This window comes from Vidua chalybeata, chromosome 7 (assembly GCF_026979565.1).
Source record: "Vidua chalybeata isolate OUT-0048 chromosome 7, bVidCha1 merged haplotype, whole genome shotgun sequence".
NCBI lineage: Eukaryota > Metazoa > Chordata > Aves > Passeriformes > Viduidae > Vidua > Vidua chalybeata.
Window position 1 is genome coordinate 25,871,417 of NC_071536.1, and position 23,793 is coordinate 25,895,209.

Genomic DNA, 23,793 nt, shown 5'->3' on the forward strand with positions numbered 1-23,793 from the left:
TTACAGTGAAACTGATATGGCCCTGTGATAATCAATCTTATGACAGAGAACTGCCCTATCTCCACTTACTGTAGGTATCATGAATTCCAATAAAATGTTCATTGTTTATCACATTGATTTAAGTTGTTTACATAAAAATAATATTCCCATGGAGAGAAAGTAACATGAAACAAAAAATAGAGAAGGCTTAGAAAAAACAGAAACACTGTGACCATGAAGGAATCAGGGATTAGATGCTTGGCGGGACCTTTCCGGATGTTCTTTATCTCAGACTCCTAAACTGACTGTGTCCCTAGCGGGAAGCAGAACAAAGGATTTTAGCATTTTATGCCCATAGTAACTGTACATTACTGTTTCATTACATGGTGCAATAGTTAAGAGATGCTGAAAAAAAAGATGAGAGCAAATACAGAAATATTTTGGAAACATTCTACATGGTTTTTCTCAGAGAGACAGGAAAACAAGGAAAAAGACCACAGGAGGAAGCACCCATATACAAACAATAGTGACTATTTCATATTTTCTCTCTGTGGTGTATTGACTTGTCTGGATGCTAGGAAGAAAACCCTCTTGGTGTCAAGAGAAAGGCAGATCAATAAAGCAAAAGCAAAGGCTGCACACAGAGGCAAAGGAAAACAAAATCCTTAACTTTTACTTTCCATGAGCTACTTCCTAGGAAGCAGGGCTTCAGCATGTGTAGAAGTTACTCCGCAATAATGAATGCCTCTCCTCTTCCTTTTTCTCTTGGTTTTTATTACTAAGCAGACTCAATTGGTGTGGAATATCCCTTTGGTCAGTTTGGATCAGCTGTCCTGGCTATGTCTCCTCCCCAGATCTCACCCACACCCATCCTCCTGGTGAGGGGGAATATTCACTTTAAGCAACAAGTAGGAATGAAGCCAGCCTTTCAAAATCACCTTGCTAGAAGTGAATAAAATAGATGTCTAATATCAAACTGGAAAATTATTACAGTCCAAGTCCAATTTTTGCTCCACTTCAAGGTAAAGTGATCTACAGCTTATTAGTTTTTATTGCCTGGAACAAAACACAGCAGCAAGGAGATTTTTTTTTTCTTCATTATTATTATGAAAACAGAACCACATCTACTTTAAAATAGAAAAGTGTATAGAACACAATTCCTATCAGCTTTTTTCTTTTTTTATGTATTAGTTTGCTTTAACAGATTTCCTCTTTTAAATTCCAATTATCTGTGTATCGTAGCACACCAACTTAAATGGCTGGTGTGAGCTGCACACAATCCAGGCTCCTGACTGTGATTGGCTCAGCTTCTGTAATGCCAAGTGCCAGAGTTCCTAAGGCCTTACCAATTGGAATAAGACCTTAAAAATATACTAAAGACTTGGCATTGCAGAAAATTAAATTTTCTCCCATTTTCCTTATCCCCTGCTAGCTCCTATGACAATAATTAGCAATCTCTCTTCCTCTCCTACAGGGACTAACAGCCTTATCACCTCCCACCTTGAAACATCCTCCTCTGCTCAGCAGGCACTAACTACCCTATTCATTCAATTTGACTATCCAGATAATGTAATAAATGAAATCCTGAACAATTGTTTCTAACCTGTAATTTGCTAAAGTCTGATGACTCTCAAAAAAGCCTTGCTTGCTCAGAAACATGCCAGTTTTTTCTGCATGTCACCAGTCTTATCAAAAAATATGGTCTCCCTCCCAAAAGACTTGCTTCACTTGTTGTCATCACAACTATCAAAATCCTAACACAAAGAAACTTTTATATCGAGGAGAGTTTATTAATGCAGCTATGTGCTGGATTATACATCTGCATACTGAAACTCTTTAGAATTGTGGACGAAGCCAACTGAAATCAATGGGATAGATGCTATTTAAATAGACTTTATTTCAAGACCTCAATTGAAGTGACAGACTTAATTTCTTTCAAAATAATCCTGTTATACCCTTCATAAACAATAAAATAGAATCTTAGAATGAATGTTATTTATATAGACTTCCTTGCTGTTCCACACTGCAGGTAGAATGCAAAGGAGACTTCTCTGAAGACCCAGAGACCACACAGAAAGACAGAAGAAAATATACTATTTTTAAAATAACCAAAATATTTTATTTTAAAATATTCTATTTTTAAAATAACCAAATATTTCTAGAATCTCAGTTCACCTGCCTTATCTAAAAAGTAACAAATTCAGTTCTCTTTTTAATCGTGTGACCCAACACGTCCATTAAATAATTGAATAAAACTTTTTTTTTTTTAAGAAATTCAACTTGGTCCACAGGAAGTTGTGAAAAATGTCACTAAAAACTTCCAACATTTTTAATATAGGATTCCTATAGTCTTATTGGAGCGCAAAAAAATATGAAAAAGAATCTAACTTGTGATTCTCCAAATCCTAGGAGGGGCTTCCACAAATCACCAGCCGGATGTTCACAGATAGATCAACACTTGCCAGAGCACTTTGGTAGAATGAGACATTCGCAGACAAGTAAATTCTTCTCAGGATAAAGGTATCTCAAATCAGCTTAACAAAATAGCATGTTTGGATTCTTTATAAAGAGAATGAATTATTAGTTTACATTCTCCTGTCACTAGGTATCTTTCCTTGCTCTTTGATGCTGGCAATTGGTTATTTCCCCAAGGCACTACAGTGATACATTTACGTGTCACCCCATCCCTCACTGTGCTGAGCTGTCACTCTCACATTCAACATGGCAGGCCAGCATAGAAATTCAAGTGTATCTGAGAGCTGAGAACTTCTGCCTTACAGTAACCTGCACTCCTCTCGAGCCAGCGCAGGGTTTGCTCTGCTAAACAAAAATACAACTCCAACTTCTATTAGCCAGAGGTAATGGAAGAGAAAAGGAGATCGTGTTTTTCTCAATTTCAGTAAGTAGGGTGGAACATAAGACCAGACACGGCATCTTTTCATTACTTCCTAATTTCTTTTCATCAGCTAGACAACTTCCTATTTTGGCATCACAAATCAGTGAAGCACAAAAAGAACTTAAGACCCAGGTCACAGGTCACATTCTAGCAGTTTCTAAAGGTGCAGCCAGAATCTAGCATTAAGTAACCACTGGTGGAAAGGATTCTATATTTTCAGGATGCTATAGCTATTTTTTCTTTTATCTACTCCCTCAATCAGATGCATTTAGCAATTCTCAATGGTTTATCTTCCTAAAACTTGCCCCATCTCTTCCTACATCTACATAAACTCTTAGCAAGTACAAAATCCCTCAATGAAGACTTCTCCATCACAGATTTCAACAGAACAAATTTACTTCTGTGAAGAACAATTTCCCTTCTGCTTCCTGTAAATGTGGCTCTTGCATATTTTCTTGCCCCTGCTTAATTGCCCAAGAAGTGTAACTGCTGTGCGATTTCTCATAATGAGCAGTCTGCACTTCTCTTGTGCTGAGAAGACATTTCGTAAATAGGGCAAACCTTTAGATTACTATTTTAAAGCATTTTATGAGGTTTCCCAAGGGTCTACCCTAGGACCATGACAATGGTTAATTACAGAAATTTAGCTTTTCATAACCTTTTGCAGTAATCACTTGGAAAGCACATAAAAGATTCCATACCATTGCTCCACGTTCAATGATCAAGGGAAGGGAAAACAAAATGAACCAAAAACCCCGAACAAACAAAACAACAAACCTTTCCCTGCCCCCCCCCAAAAAACCCAATCAAACAAAAAACCAAACTAAAGAACCAAACCAACCAAACAAAAAAACACCAAACCAAAAAAACCAAAGAAACTAAACCCAAAACACCACAAAGCCTACAAGATGCCATCAGGGACAGAGGAACCCTAGAGAGAAGAAAGATCGCCTGTCCAAACAGACAGTGCTATGTAGGGAGGTTAAGTATCAGGCAATACAAAAATGGAATTCTGAAGGCAAGTTCCAGTTCAAAGAGACAGGCTGCCTCGTTATCTTGAGATGCCTTCTCAAGGGGATTCATTGCAAGTCTGGAAACTGCAAATGAGTTACAGAAAAGAACAGGCAGAATGATAATGAGAGCCACCACCCAAGAGTACAATACATACTACAGCACTCTGTTATTGACAGCCTGTAGTTTCTTCCTCTGACTTTAAATGCAGCTGATTTGGGACCATTATTTATACGGGTGAGGAACTACATCATAAGAGGAAATCTATACCTCCAAAGCTGGTGTATCATTCTTCTGCTCATGTGAAAGATGTGAAAAGTAAAAAAAAAAACCCAAAGCTGATATGTATGAAAACCCCCAAGTTTTGCTCACTGACTGTGGCAACATTCACAAAGGCACAGAGTGAAGCAGAGTGAGTGTTGAAGTCTGCCTGCCTTTGGAGGCAAAAACTGATGTCTCTAAGCATTAATGGCTTTCTAATCCCAAACCAACCAGTTTATCATCAATTATCTTTTGCTAGGAGACAAAGGTATTTTGGGGATTAACAACACAGAACCATCTCAGGTGATCTCCAGCTTGTGGGGAGAGAATGTAAATATGCAACATATTTTTGGAAAGAGTAGTTCCAAGTCTCTGTTACATTTAATTATTCTTCTGTGCTGATCCTTTCATTGTATTTCCACTTCAGACAATCTTAGTGACTACGAAGACATGAAGCAGAGAAGCTTGCAGCTCCCTGCAGATAGAGCTTGTTGCTTGAAAACCTCAATGCATTTTGAGTAAAAGCATTTAGTGCAGAGTAACTCTGGCAGGCAAAACACTAGATTTAACAAGAACAAGTTATTTTAATTTGAGGAAGTTAATTGCTAATGAGTGAGGAAGAATAGAAAAGGGAAACAGGATCAGCCTGAATAACCTAGAAGTTCCTGAGAGTTGCTAGAAATAGCTGGGATGCAAAGAAGGTTGGAAAACAGATTTACAGAGCCCATTTCCAATAGAAGAGTGTTCATCTAAGATTATGAGGCACTCTGAGCATGGCAACCTTTTCATGCAATGTCCTAGGGTGACGGTATGGTGTTTGTATCCCAAATCGTGTGTTCTGTTTATGCCTGATATTATGTTCTGTGCCTTCAGGACTGACTCTGAAAGTGAAGGATTGTTTTGTCTTGTTATCAGCCGGCTCACCTCCCCCCATGGTCTGTGTCTAGGAGAGGCTTGGCTGGCTTGGGCTTGCTTGCTTGCTTGCTTTTGCTTTTGCTTATTAGTTAGTTTAGCTAGGCAGTCCAATTTTTACCCTGGACTGTTTCTTTTTCCCTTCCCTTTCCCTTTCCTGAATATCATCTGAACCTGCTCTGGACCTGGACCTGGGAAACATCAAGAAACACCAAGAATCTGCATTTTGTGACCTGCAGCAGCCATCCCCCGCACCAGAGACTGATAGCTGGGCGACCACTCCCAGGAGAGACTTTCTGAAGTTGTCATCTCTTCAGAACGGTGAAAGGGTTTTGTCATCTGGTGTTGATTTTTTTTTTTTTTTTTTTTTTTTTTTTTTTTTTTTTTTTTTGTATCGGGGAGTGTTTTTGCTTGTTAAATAAACAGGTTTTTTCCATTTCTCTCTGAGGAAATCCTTCCCGAACCAGGTGGGGGAGGGGCCATGGGGGGTTTGCTTTCTGGAGGCTCCTTCCAGTGGTGTTTTCCCAAATTTTGCCCTAAACTAGGACATGCACTTTGCATACCCAAGTGTCACAGATACAGCACAGAGCAGCTCATAAACCTTGAAAAATGCAGTAAGCAGCCTGCCTCTGGAAACCATGCTATTTAAATCATCACTTATGTGAAAGAGATTGAAGGGTAGAGGCACATCCCCACTATCTGAAATTGAGAGAAGGAGCTGGATTCCTGGACTTTTCATCTAGCGTTGTCTGAACCAAGTGTAGTGATAACAGAGTTTCACTGCTTGGAGCCACTTACACCCAGACAATGCCCTTCTGAGAAAAAGTACATTGCAAAATTTTGCTCTTCCCCTTTAAAAAGGCCTTCCCATTATCCAGCCAGCAAAACAACCAGCTGTTTAATGACCTAAGAAGCAGGCAAGGGCTCTTTGCTCCCCCATTAGAAAGTAAGCTGAGGGGAAGAGCAATTTAACACAGTTCATAGGATTTCTGCCTTTGAGTCCTCAGTCAGAACAATCAAACTCAAGATTATTAAAGCAAAGTCTCTCGGTCCCAGGGGAGTATCCTGGAGGCAGTCTTGACTGCCAACAACACAGTGAGGAACTTCTCACCCATCACCTTTCCATTTTCCAGCTCCCTGCCTATTCAGCCTTGCCCTAGGCAGGGACAGCACAGAAAGAACTTCCTTGGTCTTCTGGCTTGCTTTGTTTTAGGTTCAGTGTATTCATACACATTACTACAAACTAGAAGATGCCATGGGAGCCAGAAGCAGTTTCATCTCCATGTTCTCCAAAGACACAGTGTTACCCAAAAGGCATTTATCAAAGCACAGCGTAGGAGTGAGATAAAAGCTGAACAGAGTTGAATTACATACAGTTTGTCAAGGCTGTGGGAGTGTAGTTCACTCTTCTTACCAAATAAAATGTTTGTTATTTTTGTGATATACATAAATAGATCTGTAATTTTTGACACTAATATGTGTTAAGTTATATTTGTGGTTTATGTTATCAAGCTGGATAAGACCATAGTTCCTCTTGCTTTACCTCTACCATTCCACATTTAGAGACAGTAGTACAAAGTCAATGGTTCTCAGAAGTGCCAATACATTGAATATAAGGAGCAGCAGAAAGGAGACTATTTCCAGTGATAACAGGAGTATTTTTCTCCTCTATAATATGAACTGAAGTATCAAAGTAGAATTCTGCTAGTGCTGTACTTCCCAACAATGACAGAGAATAGTTCAGAAAATAAGATTTTATCTGAGTTAACCAGGAAAAAAAATATCTCTGACTTCTATCATGCCATTAAATATACACATTTTCATCTTGAAAAAAATAATTAAATGCTTCCCCAAGCAAATTCTATTACACCAGGAAAATCAGAGAAACGCATTGGTTTCCACATGTGTCTTCCAATAACTCTCCACAGGAGCCAGTGCTGGTTGGTGTTAACCTCAGCAATATCATTTTAACAAGCTAATTATCCCCACAGCTATCCAAATCTGAACTCTACTCATTCAATGCAGCCAGCAGCACCAAGAGAGCACAAAAAGCATGGAAGCAAAGAAGGAAAGCACATGGTACTGCCTCTTACCACAGTATAGATCTGAGGTTTGCGTCTTTTGGCCAGGTCAATTATATTGACTCCATTGTAGTAAAGGTTCTCAATGCACCCATGGAAATTTTTCCTCTGAAAGGTTCCTGGTTTCCCCGGGACAGGAATCCCTCCGAAACTGAGCTTTTGGAAAGAATAAGAACAGCATTATTTATAATATTATATATATATATATATATGTATGTATATGTATATATTACATTACATTGCGTTATCATCCCAAAAGCAGGAGAGCAGAGCCCCACTCCATACATCCACTTGGGGTATTATTTAAGAGCCAATTCCCACCAAGAAGATCACTGGGAGCATGAGGCAGAGCCTGGCCACCTCTCAAGGGAAATTACAGCCTCCCATTGCATTCCTGCTGCTGGAGAAACACTTCTGGCATAGAGAGCTCACTGCTTTGAGGCAGCTCTGAAGTGCCTTGGCACACCAACCTAGTGCCACCAGCTCCCCTCCCAGGAACACTCACACACAAGGAAACCTTCCCATGGTGTGCAACCCACAGCCCCACTGGCCCAGAGGGTGACACCTGGCTGCAGCCCACAGAGCTCAGGAACCTCTGAGTGATGGGGGAATTAATTCTCCATGCCCTCAGAGCTCTGGGTTTGCCTGGGAGCTGCAGTCACTCCTTTCCACCAGGCAGGCACCTAAGCAGTTCTGGTTTTAGCCAGGGGGAGGGTACTATACACATACACAAGCACCCCATTTGCACCTTGCAATTTCACTGTGCTTTGCTCTTTACAATTGTCACATGTGGCATTGGGACTGAGCTTTGTTCTGCAGGCTACACATTTGCACAAAACTTCTGCTGTGCTGTTGTCTAAGTACTGGGAGCTGTTAACACTGTGCAGGTTACAGCTCCTCACTCAACTGGAGGCCTGAAAGTCCTGGGAGGACAAAGAGCCTAAGAAAATAAAGCTGCTCAAATACAACAGTTGTTTAGATTCTGAAGAAAAGAAAGAGAGTAAAAAGAAAGAAAAACCCCACAACTCCAAAAATTCTGATAATCCTAACTTCATTTTCCAATGTCACAGCTCATTTCTAATTAACTTTACTAACCTTTCTGGCAAAGCATTACTGGTGGTGCCACTAAAGTTTTACTCATTTTTCCCATCACGGCCAGCAGCACAGTGAGTGATATAATGCAGGTGGGGATCCTGCAGCCACCACACTTGATCAGGACCAGTTCTGCAATCCTGCTGCATCCACTGCAGCAAGAGCATGCACTGCTGTGTGGCACTGCTTACATGCTGACAGCTCCTGGAACCTGGTCAGCCCTATTCCCCTGTCACAATTCCCAAAGCCTTACCTCAGTTCATTATTACAAAAATAAAGGGCAATTTGGGGGTTATTTTTCCTCCCATTCCACCTAACAAGCTGGGATACATAAGCAAGTGAAACCTATCTGGGTAACCTTGAAAACACTTGAAAACAAGTTCTTAATTAACTTTCACCTCAGTTGTCTTAATTGATCACTTCAGAGAAATAAAGAGTGAACAGACTGCTACTTTACGTCACTTGCAGGTTTGTTATTGGCATGAGGGCTTATCTGGTAGCAATGTTTTTTTTTTTGTTTTTTTTTTGTTTTTTTTTTTTTCCCCAGTGAGAATCATTAGTTCTTTCTAAAACACCAGACTTTCCTACTTTCATGTTCTATTGTTCAAGTCTCCTGCTTAGGGACTCTGTACCGGGGTTTCAAAACCAAAAGAAAAATCAATATCAATTACACCAATGCATTATTAAGGAAACAGTTTCCTTTGTGATTGGTAATAATTTTAATTATGAAAGTAATGATTTTATTACCCTCAGTAAGGCCTTTAATCCCTAAAGTGTACGGAGATAAACTTTCAGTAGACTGCATTGCTGCAATGTTTGACTGAAAGACTCAGTGCAAATGGAGAAAAACCACACTGTGAAAAACTAAGCTCAGGGGACAAGATCTGAGTGCCAAAGTGGTTGGTGGTGATGCTGATTTACAACACCTGAAGATCTTTTCTACCATGTTCCCTATTTTGGAACATCTGGAAAAATGTTCTGCAAATTAGATTGGAGCCTGAGTTTCCCTTAGTTGGCACCAAGCAAGAGGTAAGAAATTTTATTATTTTGAAATTAGAAAAGCTGATGACTCAGTTATTTGGCTTTTCTCATCTCTGTCTTAAAAGCAGTTACATTTTTGGCCCCTAATAGTTCAGTCTAAAGCTGTTGCAGAATCCCACTGTTCCAAGTGCTGTCCCTACTAAATGTGCTCATGATTTGGTAGAGCAGTGCCAGGGGACAGGTACCACTCTCTCCACCCTGCTTTGTGAAATGCAAAGAAAGGAATTTCATCTGGAAGATGAGAGGAGAGAGCAGGTACCTGCCACTGCTGAGCCGTCTGCTTTTTTCCCTTGGGTGTGTTGGAAAATTATCCTTTCCAGAGAAATGAATTCAAAGTGCAAAGGGGGAACTTGTGGTCTCTGAAGCAGTGAACCGTGCCAGCTCAACACATCCAGACAGGGTGATGGCTCTGTGCAAGCATGACCCTGAGCCTTGTGGGCAAGGAAGACTTGGCAGACAAGCACAAGGGGATAGAAAAGAACATGGGTAATTTGTGTGCAGGTGTGCGTTGATGGTGAACAGATGAGCAACTGCCTTGCATACAGATATGATGATATATAGGGCTTCAAGGTATTTTTAACAACTATCATCCATAAGCACTGAACTGCTGGGGTGATACAAACTGCATTCTGCCACACCTTGGTCACATCACAGGGGAGCACACCAGGCTCAGGTTTATGGGCAGGCAGGATGTTTCCTCTGCTCAGTTCTTCCCTGCTGAGCTGCTCTGGCTCCCTGGATCAGCATGCTCTGCAACATGCTCAGATGTGAAGGGAACTTGGTCAGAGCTTGTGGTTGTGAGAGTCATAGAATCACAGAATTACTAAGGTTGAAAAAACCTCTAAGATCAAGTCAAACCCAGCACCTTCATGTTGGTGACTAGAGCATATCCCCAAGTGCCACTTCCACACACCTTTGGAACACTCCCTGAGATGACGATTCCACCACTTCCCAGGGCAGCCTATTTCAATGTGTGACCACCCTTTCAGTAAGGAAGATTTTCCTGCTATCCAATCTAAACCTCCTCTGCCACAACTTCAGGCCATTTCCTCTCGTCCTGTCATTTGCTACCTGGGAGAAGAGACAGATGCCTATCTTGCTAAAGCTTCCTTGCATTCTGGAGGTCTTCCATTCCTAGTAGGAATACAATAATTTTCATCTGTTCATCTCTATGTGGAGAGCTGTAATTCAAGCAAGTGGTGTCTTGTGTGCCACAGTGTCTGGATAGAGGGACAACTCAGGGCTGGAATCCTCACAGTCATGCTCAATTCAATGCAGGGATGGTGCACAGTGATGCCATTAAAATCATATTGGAGATTATAACACAGATGCTCCCTGAACATTTGACTAGAACCCAGGCTATGTCTTCTCATTTATTCAAAGTCTGCCATACTTTGAAGTGTAAACATAATGCAATGCCTATTTGCACAGATATTTGCCACTTTCTGATGCTGGCATATGTGGAGTTACACTGACATAGTTTATGCTGGTAAAGTATGAAAGCAGCTCTCTAGGAAGGAAATATTAAATAATGATCTTTGCTGGAAAGAAACAGCTCATAGGGTGGCTTCTTTCCATCATATTAATTTTATAGCAATTCATACCTCAATTCACAGGTTATAACCTAAAGGGCTTCACACACCTCATAATCAATATCCAAGTGATCTGAATCCCCCTTTGTTCGGAAGTGCTGGGTGTGCTTGTCCACTGTGAAGTTCACTTGCTTGTTGAAGCGTTCTATGAGAACTGAGTGCCAGTGCTGGTCATCCAGGAGGCTGCCCAAGGTGACAGATGTGTGGCTGTTACTGAAGTGCAGGTTGGAGTCCCCTGGAGTGGCACAGAGAGGCAGAAGACACCAGAGTTACCTCCAGACTCTTAACTGGAGCATGTTGACTCAAGGAAAGCACAGAGCAGAGCTCCAGGATGCAAGCCAGAGCTCTTGAAAACTGATCCTTTTCAAAGACTGCCTTAGATTCCTTGGGTCTCTTACTCACATACATGTGTGTGTATCACCCCTGCCACACACATATTTTTTCCCCGTGAAATCCTTGTGATGAAGCAGGAGGTGTTACAGATGCTGCACTCACACATTGCAGCAGGCAGGGCATTACTACTTTTTCTGTATCCTTGGCTCTGCCAGGCCTTTTTGGTCCTGGTAGCTGAAGAACTTCCTTTGGGTAACGCCAAAATCTTCTGTCTAATCACATCAACAGACCACTCCTGACATTTCACTGTCAACTCTGTGCTTTCTGCATTTTAACAAGAAAATTGTTAAAAAAAAAAAAAAAAAAACAGCACTAGTCAGTGCAAAGCAATAAGAGTGTTTTGTTCAGTTCAAAATAATTCTTAAACCTGGCCTAGCTCTCCAAAAGTATAGATCACAAATCATACAAATATTTAGGCTGGTAATTTTAACCCAGTAATTTCAAGCATTCTTCTGTTTTCCAGCTGGCTACATGTCTGAGCACTTCAGTGACTCTCACTGAAAGGGAGTGTGCATCCTTTTTTACATTCCCACAGAATGAAGAGAACACATGCTCCAAAACTGCCAGGCCAGATGCAAGCAGATTCAAGAGAAGTCATCAAAACCCTTGCCCTTGACATATGAATGCAAAAAGAGGACCTGAAATGGCTAGAATTTTGTACACTTGGGGCTACAGCTGAAGAAAAAGCCCAACTCATCTCAGAATACACATTCACAACAGTATGTCCTCTGGAAGAAGTTACATAATATAATTAACTGTTGTATATTCTTATCCTAGCACAAAAAGTTTGTAAGAGGACAATTCAGTGGGGTAGATTTCCCCATTGAGAGTTTCAGGATGTAGTTTTTTGGTCCAAGTAACATCCAAATCCCAAATCAGAAAATGATGCATTATCATTTCCAATCTTTACTGAAAAAGAAAGAAGGAAAGAAAGAAAGCACAACTTAGGGACTCAACAATTAATGAGCTTATGTAAAAATGAAGTCTAACAGCTGTGGAAAATAGTTACTGATTTTTAAAACAAACATAATTAAGCACAAGGGGAAAAATGCCCAACTTAAACCCCTCAGCATGAGAAACATGAGTCAGCAGAGACTGCTGAGGCCAATACCATGGGACACCCACAGATGAAGCCACTGAAGATTTTGCAATAAGGCTGGGAGAGGGAGTATGATCACTCCTACTGCAGTAGTCCCTACCGTTATCAAAGTGCTTCAGGAAAAAAACCACAAGCATCCTTCTACAAAAAGAAATTAAGCCAGCCTTTCCTCTGATGCTCTGATCCAACATGATCATACAGCGATAGCCTTGCGGATATTGAAGAAGGAATATTCAGTTTTCAGGAAAGAAACACACAGCAGTGTGCTCAATGTTTTGACCAGAATGTTATCATTGAAATTCTGTGTTCTCAGCTCAGCTCTTAAACACTGAGTGAATGGAAAAACATTAGACACAAACCAAAAATAAACCTTTTCTGCAGTCCAAAGACCACTTCCTGAGAATGCTGTTCTTAAAAATAAGACCACATATACATAAAAAAAAAAAAAAAAAAGGTATGTGAAGAATTAGAACTAGCCATTGAGCAGCTCTGCCTTGCTCAGCAATAGTTAGAGAAGCCAAGGTCTCTTTTTGGATCAGCTACCATGTCCTGCATGACATCAGCACACAGAACATTCTGTTGATATCAGCTGGAGTTTGCAGGTACTGTCTAATATAAATAATAGATTTATATGCAAACCAGTAATCCCAATTACCCTTACCCAGGTTGAGGTGCAAGGAGAGCTTTCCTTTCTGCAGTTCCAAGGTTATGTAGTCTCCACGTTGTCCTTCTCCATGGAATAAGACTCCATCCCCCTGCATGCTCTTGAACTTCAAGGAAACTACATCTTTGAATGTGCTCATAAGCTTCTGATTGAACCTGTAGAGAAGTGAACTTCTGCCATCAAAGTCTGCAATATCTGACTCTGGAAGAAAGAAAACGGCAAAATGGCAAGGAGGGGCAGCATCAGAAGAGGGACTGTATTTTTTTCAGGATCTTTTCAAATACAGTTTAGAGACAGGTATTGTCCTGAGTGTACATCCACAGGATGTACAGGTCATTTGAGCAACCACATTTCACCCATTTCCAATCCTCTCCCTCTGCTGGAGAAAAGGAACACGAGGATAAAACCAGAATCCCTCTGCACTTGCCTTCCTCATACAACAGTTCTCTCTCATTTAACTTTTGAGAACAGAACAGGTGCCTTCCATCATATTCAGATCTCCAGAACATCCCTTGCCACATTTGCTGTTCATCTCAAATGCATTCAGGATGTTATTCATTACTTTGAACACTTCAGTACTCCACTTTTGTAGCTTCACAAGTGTCTGTTGAGCTGTTCCTGCATGTCAGCCATGCCTGCATCCACCTCTGCATTCTGATAAGGATCCCCTCAGCCTCCGAGGGCTGGCTGCTTGCTTGAGATGGGCATTTATCAGCCATATTTCTGCATGCAAATTAACTAGGCTGGCAGGAATAGTCAAGTATCAATTCAAAAAGCTTTTGAAGAGATTTCATGGGAACTGGGCATCTAAACTGATTATACACCTTTGAAAATCCTATTAGAAACATATTTTCCCCTTTAGCTAGCCTCTAAAATCCCAATCATTCTGGTAGGAAACAAGCTTTCTGTTCCTCACTTGCAATTAATATTTTCTTTGGCAGCAGCAGCTGCCTGCAGTACTCTCTCTACTTTAGAAAGTAGTCTTCTAAGCAAAACATATTTTTAAACAAAATTTTAAATGTATCTATAACCAGAATATTTCAGGTAGCTTTAAGTACTTTTAACTAATCTCTTTTACACAAACATCTGACTGACATACATTACTTCAATTCCAATTTCTATCCAACTGCAATTTGACACGATTTATGAATAAAGTATCAATTTTGTCAATTGGTATTTTTTGTTGTTAAGAAAAATATTAAGAATTAATAATACCAGACAGTGAAGAATTTCAACAGAGGTTTACTAAGCTACATAACTACTGAGGCACACGCACAAAGACATGTAACACCTTTCTAGTGCCCAAGAAGAAAGAATGTAGACTATCTTTCTTTGCAAACCATACATTTCAATGATAAACCAAAGCTATCAGTTTTCTATTTTCTTCTAAAAAATAACTGAGATCAAGACTTCATATGATCAAGACTTCCAGTCAGCAACTGTATCGTGATTCAAATCAGTAATTTAAGTCACCTAAACTGCATTGAGAGCTCTTTTATCCTTTTAAGCATTAGCACTAGTTTCATCTGCTCCTTTTTAAAAACCAAAACTAATAAGAGCTGGGGGGGAGGGGGGTTTAACCTTTTTTTTCTTTCTTAAAGAGGTTTGCAATTAAAAACTATTAAAAGCTCAGAAAATAAAACAGCTGCTAACGATTTGTTACCATGGAAACTACCATGAAAATTTCTGCCTGTCAGTATGACAGTTTGTACAGAAGTTTGATGGCACGCTTACAAACTTGCAGGGAGCACAACGTTTCAATTTGATACAAAATTCTGTAACTCCATGGCCAACTTCATTCCAAATCAGAAGGCAACTGATTTTTTTAATGAGAATAAAACAACAAAGAAACTCAGTCCTGGGGAAAATTCACTCTTGAATAAACTAAGACCAACTTCTTATCTCTGATGTCAGAGTTATAACAGGCTGCTTCCCATCATTTGTGGAACAGTTGCTAGTTTAAGAATTATCACAAATACAAAAGTATTCCTGCCATCTGTTTTTAACTTCTGAATTAGGTGTTATGAAACAGCTTCTTCAGAATTGCTTACTTCTCTCTATTGACACCTTGACTGCCAGTTTCTATAAAGGGAATTAAATTGGTAGTTTAGTTCTTGTGAATTTCCATTAACTACATTAAATACTACAATTTGGTTAAAGTAAATCACAAGTGTCTTATAAAAATGGTTTCATTTCAACACAGGCAACAATTAGGAAATAGCTTATAAAGAATTTAGTCTTTGATTTTCAGAGCATTTTGCAACTAAAGTTGATTTTTCTCCTAGCTCTGAAAACCAAAGGTACTGCAAGAGCAAGGTTGCACTGATTCATTGCTGCTTAAAAATTGGCCCTTTTTACATTTTTTTCCTAAGATCCAAGGCTCCAGCCAGTCTGCATTCACACTTCAGTTCTTGTTCTTAACTCTCCACTAAGCCACAGCATAACATGATTTCTTGAAGAGCTCTACTACTGACATTTACAGAGTATATCACAAAGGAAAACTTGTTTCTGAAAAGCTCTGCTCCACTAATTATCAGTTGTGAGCACATTGGCCAATAAATAGCCCTGAATGAAACGAGAATATGTCAAATAAATGCTAACACTGGCAGCCAAAAGTCATTAGTGGCAGTTTGCATGACAACAAATCGTTGGTTCCTGTTAAAAACAGCCACTCCAGAAAACCTGCTTAGCGTTTGCTTAGTGTTTATTTAGTCCATGTATGTCCATAGCCCTCTTGCAGCAAGAGAACGAGGATCCAAAATGTTTCAAGTCTCAGAAAATCTGTAGTAATAACAGACTAAATCACACATCAACATGTGATTTCATCCTGCACTGCCTGCTGGTGTTCTTATGCTCCCTTGATGACAGACTTTACTCATTCTGGGCTCTTCTCTACATTGTCCAACAAGGCTGTTGACAGGCTGGCCAGCAGTATGAGAGCACAGAGCTTACTCATGCAGCAATCTGCTCCCAGCAGCAGAGAGGATATACAGCCATACTCAAGAAGAAACTCCTTCCTCCTCCTTACTTAACAAAGATATTCTAAACCAAGAATCACTCTAGGAACAGTTGCCATGTGAGACGGGAACTTTTAGTCTTGCACTTGCACCAGTGAACGGAATCTTTAACTCCTGGCAGAAGGGAAGAGGACAACTCCTGGTCTGAACACGTGTCCCCTGGCCAGTCACAGCTTACTGGCTTGAATGACCCTAAAGCCATGCCCACATCCCTCTCAGATGTGCAACCCAAGGGATGAATGTGGATGACTACTTCAGAGGTGACTGGTCTGCCATGCAGCTTTTTCCCTACCAAAAATCTCTGCTTAATTCGGGTAAGCAATCATTTGGGTTTTTACCTTGTGAATTTGATTACAAACACAACTGGTCAATGACCATCAGACATTAAGCAGTTCTCTGCAATGAGTTATTTTCTATCTCATAGGAAGACAAAGGAGAGGATGAAGGAAGGTGGGGGGAAAAGAAAAAAAAAAAAAAGAGAGAAAAAAAGAGAGAAAAAGAATGCAGTAAAAATATCATTTAATAAAAAGGCACAATATTAGATCATATTCCCCAAAGCAATGACAGCAAAATATGAGAAATCAGAGTCCTGAACTGCAAATGAAGAATTCTGCTCTCAGAAGACACCCTGTCTCACACCCTATCATTTTTTCTCCTGTGGTATCCCAGCCTGTTAACTGCACATACACCCAATTCTGCTGATGCACCTTGGGCTGTTAACCAGTTATAGAATATGATCAGCATCTTCAATGCAGCTATAAATCTTATCCTATGAAAGCAATTGTACCAGCAATTTTCTTTTTTCTTGTGCTAAGCTTACAAGACTTTTCCCAAGTATAAAGATACACTTCTTGCCCCTTGCCACCTCCAGCATCAAAAGCAATTGGTTTGCCATTTGTCTGAGCATGTCCTCTTCTGCAGCTCTGCTTATCTGTTACAAATACACTGCTGGAGCCACTGCTGCAAAGGGATAGCGAGGGCTTGCATGGAACTTTCCACAGAACTCATCATCAATCCTTTTCTGAACAGGAAACATTAATGTATGTTTTCAGATCATCATCTCCTTCCTATTTCAGTGCCTATTTTGAGGATACCAGATGAGATATTTACAGGAATTTTAAAAAAATGTAATCAATTTTCATTTAAATAGATACTTTCTGAAGAAAGTAAACATTTAGCAGGCTATCTGTGAATTACAGCTTATATGATGGCCTTGGAGTCCTTTATTCATAAGAACTTCAATATGTACAGGATAGGATCAGGTACACTCATCATCTGAAATAGCTTTTCTGTTCAAAACATTTTTTTATTTTTCCAAAGAAACAATATCAACTGGCAGCCAAACAGAGGGTGAAAAGAAAAAGGGAAGAAGGAAAAAAAAAAAAGACAAAAAATGAAAGTTCTTTTGTTTGACAGGGAGACTTGAGGAATAAATTCCTAGTAAATTATTTCTAGCAGAAGCAATAAACAACAGCAAGTGCCATTCAGCAGCAGCACACAAACGTAACCATCACAGGCTAAGTTACCCACTTTGGCATCCAGTGCACACAGCAGGATTCCTCAGTATGTTTTGTTGCTGTGTTCTGGCAATGTGTCACCTGGCAGGTGACCTACAAGACCTGATGCCTTTCATGTGCCCCCTACTAAACAGTCATCATGAAAGCTGCACTTACAAAAGTTAGCACAAGATTGTGTTCCTGGGGCCACTTGAGCAGACAATACTGTACAGGAGAGTCATACACCAAAAATGATATAACAGAGCCTTCTGCTGCCACAAGACCATAACATTAACCTAAGAAGGCGGCAGAGAAGCCATAAGTGGCTCTTAGAGATGGATTTTTATCACCTGATGCTGTTTCTACTCTCAGCATCACTTCCCTTCTTTCATATGCATACAGACACATGCATGATGATGATGCACATTCAATATATTTGTTCTTCTAGTTCAGTTTCTTTCCTGGTTTGTTCAACAGTCTGTCTCTAGAAACTTAAGCTTTGTAATTTAATTTTTTTTTCCTAGATTATTAATATTTTTATGCTACAGCTGAACATAGTGCATGAGTTTGTCTGCTATCAGCTTTAGAAAATGCAGTTATGTAGTTGTACACCAGCTCAGGATCTGCAGCAGATATTGTGTCAGTATACCACTAAAGATGACATTTTATAAATGATCAAACATCTTTCGTACAGTGCTGGTGTGTCTGAGTAGCCAAGTCAGTAAAACTATACAAGCACAACTTGTAGACAGGTATTGCTTGGCATATGCAATTTGCCAGAGAGAAATGTGACTGGCACATTTCTCTAAATGGAATTAATATTTCAACACCCTGTAAAAGTTTTATGAATTCCTTTATTTCTTTTCTGGCTCACTTTAATCTCATACCTTAATTCTGCATAAGCACTTTTATTTCCTGCAACTGCAGGGTACAGGACAAAGACGAAGACTTAGATGGTAACACAAGGCAGCTCAGCCTGCAAGTGATTCTGAAATTTTTGTTTCATAGAAAATACAACCACAGTCTGACAAGAAAGTAGTGCCCATATAGTACATCACATGGACTACCATCAAAAAGAAAAAACAGCCACAAAAGTTTCAATCTTCCCAAAGGTCAAGTTCTAGCTGTTAAACAACTGTTTGGACTATACTCTTTACTGCAGAGGTTTGGAAGAAGAAGCTCTTGAAAAGAGATTAGCTGGCTGTTTCAGAGTTATGTCACCAAAGGCAGTTGATTTTGAATTTCAGATTTCAGTTTACATGTTCACTAATATACCTCACAAAGGTCTCTTGCCCTAATGACTGTGCATCAAGACCAGGCAGTTGTAGGTCAGTCCACAGTGCCTGTGCAGGTGGAGAAACAGCATCTAGGAGAAGCTGAATGGATGTGATAGACCTATATAGAGACCATAAGAATCTTCCTGTGAAACCATGTGAAGCAGTCCTAAGATCCATGTGCAGTGACAAGACCCCAGAGAGTCCTGGAGTTGTGCCTTTGTTCAGTGGGAACATGTGAATCAAAAAGTTTAATAAACTCTTCTTTCATTTAGCCTAGAAAAATTTAGGTTGTCTCCCAAATAGTTTTCATGCTTATTCTGATACAGCCCATTATCTGAGGAACAGATAAGGACTTAAGCTAAATGGGGAGATGAACGAGTACAGTGGTGTCACATGATGGTCACTTGTGCCATACCATGCTGAATTTATCAGAAAAATGCTGGCAATCCCCTGAACTCTCCACAATAAAATCTCCCCCATTTCTAGCAGCATCTCAAGTCAGAAAAATGAACACAAAGTCACCTGAGAAACAAATATTGGACTTGTATTTCCTCATGAGTGGACTTCCATTTTCTGCAATGGAGCAGCATCAATCCTTTTGCCTTACATCCATAGTCTGCCACAGTCTGCAGCACTACGACAAGATTTGTCACCAAAACACCCCAAGCCAGCAACATTTGCAGGCTGCTCCAAAGCCCAAAACACTACAGACCATATCTTCAAAGACCATCTCATGTTAAGAGTGGCCAAAGAAAGCTGTTGTGTAAAGGCAATTAAATCAGCAGACAGGTTCTCTGCACTCTGAAGCTATAAAGTCATCAGCCCCAAACACAACCAGAGCTGCAGAATCCACAGCACTTCACAACTAGGTAACTTGCCTTAAACTCACAAATGAACTCTTTAGGCAAATACAGCCATATAAAGCTCCCAATTATTTGTGATCTCCAGTGGGCAGAAGGTTTTGCAGCATCTGACTGCCTGGCACTCCCAGAAGCAGCAAATTGCTGAGTGAGATGGGCAGCACATCCCTGGGCAGAAAAGCAAGAACAACTGCTGGAAAAAATAAACAACGGCAGTGTGTTTCATGCTACGTTTTAACTCATAAAATTTTTACTGCACTCCTTCCACAGCACCACCAGCACCAAGTAAAAGCTCTTTGACAAAATGTGGGTTAAGATGCAGCCACTTACTGTAAGAGCAGCCAAAGACCTCAACTCTCAGTCCTATCCGCCCACCAACATTCCACTTCAGGGGGATGAAGCGCAGGAATCGAGCTTTCATGGAGTGCAGCAGTTTATGGTGAACCACACTGTCAGCATTGCTGTTCCCTGTGAAAACCTGGAAGGACAAAGAGCCTTGGTGAGACATTAAGCAATAAGAGGGGACCACAGCACTCTGAACAAAAGCTGTGAACTGTCCTCCCTCTTCACAATTCTTAGTCTCAAAAATTACTTAAAAGTATTTAAATTGATTGTCAAGTTTTCTGCTAATTGCTGCATCTCTTATGAAGGGAAACAAGGGAGACAGCAGCACCTCAGCAAAGTGGGGGGATGTATACACAGAGTTAAAATAGCAGGTTGTAGATGGAGATGATACTGAAGATGCTGCACAATTTCTCCTAACCCAGGGTATTCCCATACACTGTAATGCTCCATCAACCCCTAAAATAGTCACAGTGCTGTCAGCACAGTGAAGGACAGGGCTTGATTTAGCCTTTGGTGCACTCACGGAAGCACTAAATGATAGACACAAGCCACTGAAGTTCTTGAGAGTCTGGGAAGAAGAACAGGACAGTGTACTTCCAGATACCCAACAGAAAACTCAAGCAAGGAACAGGAAGAGATAAAAGCCTGAGTAAGTACACAGGAGAATCAGCATTTTGACTGTGTTTTGCATCCAAGAGAGTTAAAGTATGCAAACATAATAATTTAATTTCTTTCCTTACCTATTTAATTAATTGCCAGCAACAGCAAGCCAAAATTAATGGCCCTAGTCAGAATTACAACTCAACAAGAGGAAATTCTCTCATGGATGAAGAATGACCAAGGGATTTTACAGACAAACCTTCAGAAAAACTTCCAAGGCTGTATTCCTGCCTAAAGCATTTTCAATTCATTTTTACACCCTTATCTGTAATATTAGCCCAGGAATATCACAGACTTCCTGCAATCCTCAGAACATTTCAGTAATTCAGCTAGGATTGAAATTTGAAGCTAACAGTTTTGTAAAACATGAAAAGCAAAGAGAGAACATACAAAAACATAATCTCACAGGAGAGCCATATTTGTAAAAGAGGTCCTGCATTTTGTAGGCATAAAATTTCATCACAAAAAGTTGTACCAGTTTAACATGCTTCTGCAGTTCAAAAAGTGGCACCATTCACCTACACAATGTAATTGTGAGCAAAATTGGAATAAGCCCATTAAAGCACACTTACAATTCATTTTGATGGTTGAAGGATGTGTTAAAGAGATTAGGGGTTTATATCCACTCGTTTTTTTTTCCTCAAATACAAGCATTCCAACATTTTTCCAAATGTTATTATAGATGGTGTAAAACCTCAAATTCAGTGTATTCTTGTTTTACTAAACTCAGCATTCAACTGTTTTATTGGAACTATATATTAAATAAACAATATTCTGGAACATTTCTAAGGCACAATCCTTTGCAACCATACGTTGTTTATTTCATTTCACCTTAAAAACTGTAACTTGGGGAAATTCTCTTTTATATACAATAGGCCTTATTTTCCACCCAGTCATGAATGCAAAAGACTACATATATCTCCCTTCCTAAAACATTCTTTGCATTTCATTGCTGTTATTGCCTGCCTCTGAAGATGAACAATATTACTGAAATGATCTCTCACAATCCCAGTAACCTCTTTGAAAAACCACCCTTCAAAACCTGTGATCATGCGCTGGTTTTGGCTGAAGTGTAGTTAATTTTCTTCATAGTAGTTTGTATGGGGCTGTGTTTTTGATTTGTGCTGGAAACAGCGTTGATAATACAGAGATGATTTAGTTATTGCCAAGCAGTGCTTGCACAGTCAATGACTCTTCTGCTCCTCATCCCACCAGTGAGGAGACTGGAGGGCATGGGAAGATGGGAGAGGTCACAGCCAGCTGGGATCACCCCAGATGGCCACTGGGATACCCCATCCCATTGGCAGCATACAGCACAGCACAGAGAGCTGGGGGAAGAAGGACAGGGGGATGTTCGGAGTGATGGAATTTGTATTCCCAAGTCATCATTACGTGTGATGGAGCCTGGCTGTCCTGGGAATGGCTGAACACCTCTCTGCCCTTGGGAAGTGGAGAATGAACTCCTTGTTTTGCTTGCAAAAGTGTGCGTGGTTTTTGCTTTACCCATTAAATTGTCTTTATCTCAACTCATGAGTTTTCTCATGTTTAATCTTACAATTTTCTCCCCCATCCCACAGAGGGAGAGTGAGCAGCTGTGTGGGGCTCAGGTAATGGTTGGGGTTAATCCATTACAGATCTGTAAAATTATTTCCACTAGGAGCTTATCAGGCTGAAAAGGGGAAAAATTTGGTTATCCCAGTTGTCCTCAAAGCTTTGCTTTTCTTATACCTCTACTTCTGAACTTTTTATGCACAAGGTCTTGTTTGCTACAAGTATTATGTGACAGTTAACTAACCTCTCAAATTAAGCTATATTATTTTTTTAATGGAGATTCTTGTTGATGTTAATTCAAAGTTAACCAAATACAGCAGATATGTTTTGAGGAGTGGAACAAACAGTAGTTCTATATGTCCTGATCTTATTTATACTGCTTTTCACACAGGAACCAATTTCAAATTCCAGCAGAGAGTCTTTCAGAGATTTTTTTTTCCTAATATTTCAATTGAAAAATCTTGTTCTTCTCAGTAATGAAACAATCAGTAGAGAGTAAGCCTCACAATCATAGCCATGGCAGTCCTCATATTTTTAATAAGACACTTACGGATATATAAGATGCATAAAGGAGACTCTTGCTTTCTGTTTGTTCGCTCCAAAGGCTCATGTCCTTGGAGTCCTGTGATTATGTAAATGTCTCACCTTTAATAAGATAAAAAAGAAAGAAGAAAAACAACAAAGGGGGAACAGAGGGTTTCTAGTCCTCCCAGTTGTGAAGAAAAGCTTAAAATGCAGTGACTAGAGTGAAAGTAAAGGTGAAAAGTAAGAGACAAAAGAAAAAGTACACCTTAATACTGTGAAACAAGCTGAGGTGTCCAGCAGACTTTAGGGACTGTGCCATCAAGGAGGCTATGGTTTTGCCAGGGAAAAGACTCACAGCTGTACCACTCCCCCTGCAAGCTGATCTCACTGCCTACCTGCTGGCATCTCTGCTAGGGATCTTCCCTCAACACCTCAAGCAAGAGCCAGAATTATTCACATCCAGCCTCCAGATCAGTAAGTTCACTCCAAACCTGATGGATGACTATGCAAAAAAATCCTTCCCACACTGAAAGAGCCACACTGGTAAAAATACACTATTCAGAGGTCCAATACTGCCCTTACAGCACTTTTTTTTTCTCAATCTCCTCGAATAAGCAAAGAGTTAATGAGGTTTTTGGAAAAAGGAAATCCACAGGCAATGCTGTACCCATTGATCTGTGCCTACGAGATGGTTCTGTGTGCTGCTGGCACATCCCTGCTTGCTGCTACTGACGGGGCATCACTGTGTGTGTGCCTTCAGGATTGCTCTGATTTTCCCTTCCAACTCCCACTGCTATACAGATCACCTTTTGATGCTTTATGGACCACCTGTGGGCTGTAGACCATTGATTGAATAATACCAATTGCCACAGACGGTCACTTGAAAACTTAAGACCCACAGCTGACACAGAAAAAAATCCATCTATTAAAGGAGATGAAACTAGGATGCAGTACCAGATTTCACAGCCCTGAAGGTTCAAATATTGATTAACAGTAAACCTATTGGTGAGAATGGCAGAAATCCTCTTGAGAAATGGCCTC

General features: G+C 40.1%; 1 protein-coding gene across 1 annotated transcript in view; it reads right to left on the reverse strand.

The window, feature by feature from the left end:
• CNTNAP5 (contactin associated protein family member 5) overlaps positions 1 to 23,793 on the reverse strand; it is a 200,672-nt gene that overhangs the window by 127,100 nt on the left and 49,779 nt on the right. The window contains exons 4-7 of the mRNA XM_053948442.1: positions 20,002 to 20,149; positions 13,019 to 13,222; positions 10,916 to 11,100; positions 7,153 to 7,296 (exon numbers count right to left, since the gene is read on the reverse strand). Of these exons, the coding sequence (XP_053804417.1) occupies positions 7,153 to 7,296; positions 10,916 to 11,100; positions 13,019 to 13,222; positions 20,002 to 20,149 (681 nt within the window). The remainder of the gene's footprint in view (positions 1 to 7,152; positions 7,297 to 10,915; positions 11,101 to 13,018; positions 13,223 to 20,001; positions 20,150 to 23,793) is intronic.